This window comes from Otolemur garnettii, unplaced genomic scaffold (assembly GCF_000181295.1).
Source record: "Otolemur garnettii isolate 467f Iridium unplaced genomic scaffold, OtoGar3 scaffold00050, whole genome shotgun sequence".
NCBI classification, from domain to species: domain Eukaryota; kingdom Metazoa; phylum Chordata; class Mammalia; order Primates; family Galagidae; genus Otolemur; species Otolemur garnettii.
Window position 1 is genome coordinate 2139329 of NW_003852445.1, and position 10203 is coordinate 2149531.

General features: G+C 37.3%; 1 protein-coding gene across 1 annotated transcript in view; it reads right to left on the reverse strand.

The window, feature by feature from the left end:
• Positions 1-798: 798 nt before the first annotated feature.
• LOC111725940 (intron-binding protein aquarius-like) overlaps positions 799-10203 on the reverse strand; it is a 17339-nt gene continuing 7934 nt past the window's right edge. Inside the window, exons 4-7 of the mRNA XM_023514285.1 lie at positions 8089-8157; positions 6768-6868; positions 5213-5289; positions 799-907 (exon numbers count right to left, since the gene is read on the reverse strand). Coding sequence (XP_023370053.1) covers positions 828-907; positions 5213-5289; positions 6768-6868; positions 8089-8157 — 327 coding nt within the window. The 3' untranslated portion in view covers positions 799-827. The remainder of the gene's footprint in view (positions 908-5212; positions 5290-6767; positions 6869-8088; positions 8158-10203) is intronic.

A 10203-nucleotide genomic window follows, 5' to 3' on the forward strand; every position in this document is an offset into this window, starting at 1 on the left:
AAAGAAACCACATTACTTCTCCAGATAAAGAACAAATGAATTTTCTTTCTATTTCTCACATTAAAGAAAGGAAAGGAGGCTCAGCGCCTGTAGCTCAAGTGGCTAAGGCGCCAGCCACATACACCAGAGCTGGCAGATTCAAGTCCAGCCCAGGCCTGCCAAACAACAATGACAACTACAACCAAAAAACAGCTGGGCATTGTGGTGGGCACCTGTAGTATCAGCTACCTGGGAGGCTGAAGCAAGAGAATCACCTAAGTCCAGGAGTTGGAGGTTGCTGCGAACTATGATGCCACATTACTCTACCCAGGGTGACAGCTTGAGACTCTTGTCTCCAAAAATAGAAAGGAAACGAAATGGATTAAATCTGAATTGTATCAACTGAACTTGACATCAAATTCATACGTAAAGGTATGAAATCTTTTTCTTAAAGAACCTTAATTAAAAGAATTAAAAATAGCAATATTTTTCTTCATTAACATTAAACAGTTAGAAAACTGAGATGATCTAAAGAGTTGATCATATATATGACTTCAGTCATTTGCAAAACCTCCACATAAAGGGGTATTAAAAGAAAGTATGACAGAAAATTAACTGCCATGGCTGGACTCATGCTTAATAACTAACTATATCAAGGGTTTTCTTCTAAAAACTGAAGCCCATGCTAAAGGGGTTGTTTGAAAACTTCACAGGCCAATTATTTGTGATTTCTTTCTGTGTGACACCCTTAAACAAGTACAAACTGAGGCCAGTTTGGTAAAGAAATATTTTACATATAGTCATAAGCTTAATCTTAGACCCTTAATGATTATATAGCAGGAAAGTCACTATAGTGTTCTCACCTCTAGATCAATCATAAGTTCAATGAATCTTTCACAGTAATGAACTTTGTCCATGGTGACAGGTTCTAGATATAAGAGAGAAAACATGTTAGGCCATTTGCATGCTATTTCTTAAAACCAGCAGTTATTTAATAATTTAAACAGTCACATGTCCCTTATGCATCAGAACAGGATTAAAGTTCAGGGTAAGAATCTCATGTATTTTTTAAAAGGCAAAGGCAGTCCTTACCCTTATATTTAGCTCAATAAATATGAGAAAATGAAAAATCAAACTTGGATCAGAAGTGCATTTGAGGCAAGACATGATGGCTCACATCTGTAATCCTAGCACTTTGGGAAGCTGAGGTGGCTAGACTGCTTGAGCTCAGGAGTTTGTGACCAGCCTGAGTAAGAGCAATACCCCATCTCTACTAAAAACAGAAAAACCAGCCGGGCATTGTGGTGGGCAGTCTATAGTTCCAGCAATTTGGGAGCCTGAGGCAAGAGGATGGCTTGAGCCCAAGAATCTGAGGTTCTGTGAGTTATGACACCACAGCACTCTATCCAGGGTGGTAGAGTAAGATTGTCTCCAAAAAATGCATTTTGAAATTCAAGTTAGCAAGGATATTTTAAAGGCATCAAATTTATAAAACCTCTCCTTGGTGATTAGATTTTGAAAAACTTAGAAGAAAATCAGAAGGTAGTTTTTTACATCAGTCTATGCTCCACTTTCCTTATTGTTTTCACATACTACACTTCTCAAAGTTCTCTCATATGTGTAAACAGATATGTATACACATATAAATATGCTTATACACGTATGTATTACTTTATGTATTACTTTTGATATTAAAATGCCAATGATACACAAAGTAATAAAATGCTTTTTAAATCAGTCTTATTTTATGCTATTCATGACGATAATGTGCTATTTTTATAAACATTTATTTTTGTTTTTAAATAATTACAACCTTGTGACATGAAACACTTTCAGAGTACAAGTTTTTTTTCTAATGCCAGAAAATGGGCTACAATTTAACCAGCTAAAACCATCCTGCCAAAATGGTTTCAATTAAAATGGAGATAATTTTAGGGTCCTCGTTGCTGCTTAGTTTAAGTACTCCAACAGTGATGAACCCCGTGCCAGACCTATAAGAGTCATCCTATAAATGTTTAAATAAAAAGCCACTTATTTATTTGGAGCGTTCAGGAAAGGCTTTATGTGAAGAAAGAAACATGAATACTTTTGTGACTAATATAGAAGTGTTAACAGAAACTTTTCCTGAAATTCTATGCCCATAATACAGACCCTGAAATAACAGAATCATAGAATTTAATAGCTGCAAAACAGTTTAGAGAACATTTGTTCTAATTCTCACTCTGTCGCCCTGGAAGAGTGCTGTGGTGTCACAGCTCATAGCAACCTCAAACTCTGGGGCTCAAGCTATTCTCTTGCCTCAGCCTCCCAAGTACCTGGGACTATAGCTGCCTGCCACAATGCGCAGCTAACTTTTTCTATTTTTAGTAGAGGTGGGGTCTCACTCTTGCTCAGGCTGGTCTTGAACTCCTGAGCTTGGGGGATCCACCTGCCTCAGTCTCCTAAAGTGCTAGGATTACAGACCTGAGCCACTGCACTCAGCCACTGAGAACATCTGTCCTAGATCTCCGCTTTCCAGATGGAGAACCCAAGGGTCAGAGAAAACGACCTGATGAAATGTGTGGAACTATACTTCTAAGGGCTGGTTAGGCCCATCTTTTCTGAGATGTACATATACCTGTTTAAACTAAAAAACTTAAAGGAGAAATTTTTAAATTTTATCTTGTGAAATCTGCCCTTTGTTGCTCTTTTGTTCTTATAACCATCAAGTGGAAATATTTTTGTCCAAAGCTTAAAAAGTGAGTAAACTCTGTATCTTTATTTATAACTTGAGAAAATTACCAGCAATGACCTATTTAAAATTAGGAAATAATGCTTAGTGCCTTGGTGAATAAAGTTACATGTTTTTATGTTAGTTGGCTTTATTAGGCACCAACCTTATAATAGAAATCTCGTTCTTTCAATTTCAGACACAAGACAGTGCCTGTGGCTCAGTGGGTAGAGCACTGGTCCCATATACCAAGGGGGGTGGGGGGTTCGAACCTGGCCCCGGCCCAACTGCAATAAAAAAATAGCCAGGCATTGTGATGGATGCCTGTAGTCTCAGCTACCTGGGAGGGAGGCTGAGGCAAGAGAATCGCCTAAGCCCAGGAAGTGGAGGCTGCTGTAAGCTGTGACGCCACAGCACTCTACCAAGGGCGATAAAGTGAGACTCTGTCTCTAAAAAAAAAGAAAAAGAAAAAAACTTCAGGCACAAATATATCCTTGTCATTTATCGCTTAGGTATACGGCAAGTTTTTTCCCCCTTTTCTGATAGCAGTCCTAACATCAGAGATCATCCCACGCAGATTTCCAACAAATGTTATCGATGTGTTGTTTTTATGGCCCTTTAAAATGACACTATATAAACCTTCTTGAAGTCTTTTAAAAATTAGCTTTCTCTGGGTTGGCACCTATAGCACAACAGTTGCGGCACCAGCCACATACACTGAGGCTGGCTAGTTGAAACCCAGCCTGGGCCAGGTAAACAGCGATGACAACCACAACAAAAAAATAGCTGGGCATTGTGGTGGGTCCCTGTTGTCCCAGCTACTTGGGAGGCTGAGGCAAGAGGCTTGAGCCCGAGTTTGAGGTTCCTACGAGCTGTGACACTACAGCATTCTACTGAGGGTGACACAGACTCTGTCTCAAAAAAAAAAAAAAAACTTAGTTTTCTATTCCTAACTATATAATCCAACCACCTTCCTACACTCTGAAAATGGGCATGCTACTTTCATCAACTTGTTGGTTCCTTCACCAGCAGGCTGACAAATTGTGATCAAGGATCAAAGTTAAGAAATTGTAACCTCTTGCCCTGGCAATAGAGGCCTGTTCACGGTCTATGGCGTATGTATCCTGCTTAAGTTAGAGCAAGATTTCTTAGTCTACCTTTCTTTTTCTGAATAAACTTTCTTTCTTTCAGCCTTGCCTTTTAAAAAAAAAAAAAAAGAAATGTTGTCTTTGATAATATATAAACAATAGCGGCAACAGCCAGCAGTTTATAGGCTGTTAAAATTGCTGCAGGTCCTCTTGGTTTTTAAACCTAGATGATCCTAGATAAGCATTCCACAGTTATAGACATCAATTTTTATAACCTTAGTTATTATAGACATTAGTAATTCAAAGCACTCTTTGTGCCAAAAAACCCCAATCTTAGTCCTCTTTTCAGGTTTAAGGCACTTAATGGCAAGATTTAAATATATTAATCCTAATATATTAATGTTGAAAAAACTAATAAATTTTCAAAAACATAAATAAAATAATCATTAAACAATGTCATCTAACAGCATTTATACATCTAAGGAGTAAATAATGCTCTATTTGCCTTCAGAAAATGCTTACAAAGATCTTGCAAACCTAGTATAATTTAATTAACCCCTTTTGGTAAAAGATTTATAATACATACCCATGTGTGTCTACATATGGGTATGTATAGCATAGTCACAGTATATTCTAATATAGTCTATATTCTGTATAGTATACACTTATATTTTTTTCATCAATAAATGGGAGTCATGATAGAGGAAAATCCTTCCCATTTAGTTTTGTAGCTAGTATCTCAAAATAATCCTCCTCTTCCCCTCTAAACAGTATTTGATGATGCTTTAAAACACCATTTAGCACTGTATTATAATATAAACAATATGTGGATAAGGCCTATTAATCTTCTTGTTTACAATCATATACCAGCACCTTGTATAGGACCTATGTCTAGTAATTAAATGCAAAAAATATTTGCTAAATAAATGAACATTTTTAATAACCATGCTGGTGGCTCAGTGCCTATGGCTCAAGCGGCTAAGGCACCAGCCACATACATCTGAGCTAGTGGGTTTGAATCCAGCCTGGGCCCGCCAAACAACGATAGCAGCAACCAAAAAAAAAAAAAAATAGCTAGGCGTTGTGGCAGGCACCTGTAGTCCCTGCTACTTGAGAGGTGGAGGCAGGAGAATCGCTTGAGCCCAGGAGTCAGAGGTTGCTGTGAGCTGTGATGCCGCAGCATTCTACTAAGGGCAACAGCTTGAGGCTCTGTCTCAAAAAAATAAATAAATAAAAATAACCATGCTGGTGCCTTTAAACTAATCCTTCAAGGCAATCCTAATATTTAGACTGGTAATATCCTTGAAAAGGAGGGAACATACAATTTGTCATTACAGTTCAAATCATTCCATAAGCAGCTTTTAGACTAAAGATGAATGAATACCATAGAGCATCTATATAACTACAAATGTGCTAAGTAAAAGAAGACAGTTACCAGAAAGTGGTACTGATTTCAGCACAGAGATAAACTTCTGGATGAGTTGTGAAAGAAACCGTCTTTCTTGATAGGCTCTAAAATCAGAAAGAATATGAACAAATTATTTTTGAAAAACAGTTATTAAAAAGTAAATTTTAAATGTTGATCAAGCCTATCTTTAATCGTTCATGTTTCATTTCTCTCTAAAACTGGGGCCACAATTTAAACATCTGCTGCTTCTTTGTACATAAATATAGTGTTATATGAAGAAAAGGAAAGCCGTATTACTGGCCTAATAAGCCAGTAAAGTAAGATGGCTTTTCCTCACTGCAGAAGTTTTCACTTATGATTTAAGGCTCAGAACTAGAAAGGAGTTTTCGAAATTTTACTTACATTCTGTCCAACATTAAAAATCTAACATTTAATGTAGTTAAAATGAAACAACTTCATACTTTAATGTTTAAAATATTAAATATAACAAGAGTATTGCTGGCTGATACAATAGAAGTAGTATCAGAACTTATTAACACTAGTGTTACTAAAGTTGGTATACAACAACCCTCTTGCTAAATCTGAATGGCCAAATAAATAGTAGTACAATGACTAAAGATTAAATATCAGTTTGAAAAAAAATTTCTATGCGTAACTAATTTATGATACACCAACAAACATCTGTTAGGTACTGGATATCTGCAAATGACTATAATATCCTGCTGGAAACACAAAGGAGGGATTGACTAAAATCCACTTGGAATTATAAGTCATCTAATATAAAAGATAATTAGTTATAAGACAGTATGTAATTAATAAAACTAATATATCTCCAATGTCTATAATAATATCTGGCAAATTAATACTCAATATTTGTTGAATAAATGAATGATAGCTGTAGTATATAAAACTCATTGTTAAGAGTGAAGGGGTAGGCTTGGTGCCTGTAGCTCAGCGGCTAGAGCACCAGCCACATACACTGGAACTGGCAGGTTCAAACCCAGCCCAGGCCCACCAAACAACAATAACAACTACAACCAAAAAATTGCCGGGTGTTGTGGTGGGTGCCTGTGGTCCCAGCTACTAGTAAGGCTGAGGCAAGAGAATTGCCTAAGCCCAAGAGTTTGATTGCTGTGAGCTGTAGATTGCTGATTGCTGTGAGATTGCTATGACGCCACAGTACTCTACCCAGGCCGACATAGTAAGACTCTGTCTCAAAAAAAAAGAGTGAAGGGGTAAGAAAAGGAAAGAAAAGCTGGATTATTAATAGCCTGATTATGGAGAAAACTGAGAACCATCCATGAAGGCCAGATTATGGACAAGAAGTAGCAAGAAAAACAATGAGCAACTCTACACACTTATCACTGGCAAAGAGAAAAGGCAAAGAAGAAAAGCATGGTAATGTGGCTTCTCCTTTAGACGTCTGTGAAAAATATTCCTGTGATGGTCTAAGCAAAAGCACTTATTAACAACTCACTTGCACTCAGCACTACATGAAAGGAAGCAATAAGCCAGACATCATCATCTAAGAACCATAACCCACTATAATCAGCTCATACAGAATGAAGCTTTGCCAACATACTGTTCCCTTGCTCCTGGATCCATCTTTTCATCATTCTTTTTAATCAAGTTCCAGAATTTTCTTAGCTTAGGCGTCTTTTTTAATTCTAATTCCAATCGTGCCTGCAAGAAAGATATCATATTAAATCATCAGTAACTCTAATGTTTCCAAGGATAAGGATTAGATCAGCTATTACACACTTTCCTAATATATGGATACCATACGGAACATTATGATAAACCTGAAAGCAATATGACAAACCTTGAAAACTAAGAAATATTTTTTAAAAAATTCTAATGCCTATTAATAAAAATAAAAGACAAAAGTATCATTTCTAGCCAAGATTTTTAAGTCCAATAATCAACAAAATTTCTTTTTTATTTCTGAAATTAAGGATTTCAGTCTGAGAAATGTAAGTACTAACACTATGAGCTTATATCACTGAAGTCTAAAAAAATTGTGAGTCTGAAACAAGGAACAAAAAAACAACTATCAGGCTTGGTGACCACAGCTCATTGGTTAGGGTGCCAGTCACATACACCGGGGCTGGCGGATTGGAACCCAGCCCAAGCCTGCTAAACAACAAGGACAACTGTAACAACAACAACAAAAACTGGATGTTGTGGCAGGTGCCTGAGAATCACTTAAGCCCAAGAGAAAGGTTGCTGTGAGTTGTGAAAAAAAAAAAAAAACCAGAAGTAAACAAGGGAATGTCCACATCAGCATATACTCTCTTACAGTGCTTGCTATTTTTAACTTGCTATTAACTATTTATGTATGCCTTGTGTTTTTATTCCTATCAGCAGATGCCTGTGAAGGAGCCTGCATATCTGGGTATACACAGAAACACCTATGTGTAGGAAATAGAATTTTGAAAAAAGTATTACACTAAAAAAATGATAGTTTCAACTCCCTAAAATGTGTTCGTTTGGCTTTGACACCTGCATATATTATCCACTAAGGATTAGATGAAAAATTGGAAGTCATTAATATTAAACATGATCCATACCTACTCCTACAGCTATATATCCATTCTGGTCAAGAGATAAAAAAAATTCTCATCCAAAATCATACATAAAGTTAATCATACTTTGCTAAATTAACCCCCTTTCTCTACAAGCTCAATAGATACTATCTTATTTCACTTCACAATACTGAAATCACATATTAGATTTCACATAAAAAACTTTACAACTATAAAAACTGCATCTATGATAAGCAGGAAAGGATGGTTAGCTACCACTTTTATATCCACGTTAAATTTCATTGATAACAGTCTAAAACCACATGCTTCACTTATAACATATACACATATTATAAGATTCTGAGATTATATACTTACAGGCTGTAAGCCCATCCACATTGGAAGGGAGATAAGCTGCTGGACTTGACTCCGTATCAAGTCTACTTCCTGTTTAATGCATGGAGAAAACAAGTTTAGAAACACAACAGCATCTCTACTCAAGTCCTTTAAACTGCCTTTTCAAGTCCTGGAGGGGATCACATGCTACAAATACTTTCAAAATGAAGATATCTGAATTAAGAAGTTGAATACTTTTTTTTTCTTTAAAGACAGAACTAATCTTCATCATTTGCAAATTTCATATTTTCAAATTCACCTAGCCAGAATTTATTTTAACTCCACAATCAATATTCCCTGCATTTTAAGTCATTCACAGACAGTACCGAATGGCCAAAAATTTGAGTTGCTTGATGCACACATCCCCAGCAGAGGCTGAACTGATACTCTGCTTCACTTTCAGCTCTTGTACTATAACAAACAAGTATCCTTTTTGTGGTCTATTTAGTGCTACTTTTTTCACATGTTTGTGCTTTTGTTGGTAATTTTGCCATCAGAATGGTCCTGAGCACAAGGCTCTATAATGTTCATGGGTGCAAGAAGCTCGGGACATGCCTTATGGAAAAAAACGTGTGTTAGATAAGCTTTGTTTAGCCATTAAGTATAGCATTGTTGGCAGTTAGTTCAAGGTTAATGAATGAACAACACAGAAAAGAACCTCTGTAAGTTGACAACCCAAGGGACTATAACTAATTGGTCACCATACAGAGGTAGTCAACATAAGGAAGTAGGCCTACTGTACTGATGATACGTACATGTGGTACATGTCCAGTCTATGAAAATTAGGTCAACTTTAAGGAGGTGGTCAATTGTGGAGGTTGTAATATATATATATTAAGTAAGTTATCTTAAAACAGAAACACATATACAATAAGGTTATGTACTAGTAGGTTAACAAAAACGTAACCAGCCCTTTTGGGAACTTAACTATGTATTTGTCCAAAGAGCAATGGTTCAGTATTAGCTAACTCAAAAATAAACATAACTATCTCAAATAACAGGAACTGACTTCACATTAAAGAGACAAAGCATTTCTTTTCTTTTCTTTCTTTTTTTTTTGGTGGGGGCTGGGTTTGAACCCACCACCTCCAGCATATGGGACTGGCGCCCTACCCTTTTGAGCCACAGGTGCCGCCCTTCTTTTTTTTTTTTTTTTTTAAATAAGACAGAGTCTTACTTTGTCGCCCTCGGTAGAGTGTCATGACATCACAGCTCACAGCAACCTCCAGCTCTTGGGCTTAGGCGATTCTCTTGCCTCAGCCTCCCAAGTAGCTGGGACTATAGGCACCTGCCACAATGCCCTGCTATTTTTTTGTTGCAGTTTGGCTGGGGCCAGGTTTGAACCCGCCACCCTCAGTATATGGGACTGGTGCCCTACCATGTGAACCACAGGCACCACCCAAGACAAAGCATTTCAGTAATAAACTAAGTTGTTAAGTTGATCAAACCTGGTAACAAACTAAGGCTAATTAATTAAATCTTACCCACTGACCTATGGGCACCACCCTGCATTATCAATTCTGAAGTATTTATCTTTGAATAAATATACATATAGCTACAGATGACCCAGTAGTGAAATTCAAATAAAATATTACTTAAAATATTTTTTAGAAGACAATCCTATTAAGAATAAAGATATGTCACACACCACACAGGACTTTTTCTTTTCTTTTTGAGACAGATCTCACTTTGTCGCTCCTGGTAGAGTGTCATGGCATTATAGCTCACAACAACCTCAAACCCTTAGGCTTAAGCAATTCTCTCACCTCAGCCCCACAAGTAGCTGGGACTACAGGCACCTGCCACAACACCTGGCTATTTTTGGAGACAGGGTCTTACTCTGGCTCAGGCTGGTCTTGAACCTGTAAGCTCAAGCAATCCACCCACCTAGGCCTCCCAGAGTGCTAGGATTACAGGTGTGAGCCACCTCACCCAGCCCAACACAGGACATTTCCAAAAATCATTCATAATCGGCCTTTATCAGTCCACTAAAAATACAACTCTCCGGCTCACTAGCCAGCCTACGCATGAAGAGTAACTGAAAAGGAATGAAACTGCATTTTTATGTGCAGCTTGTGGCATGGATCTCTTACTCAA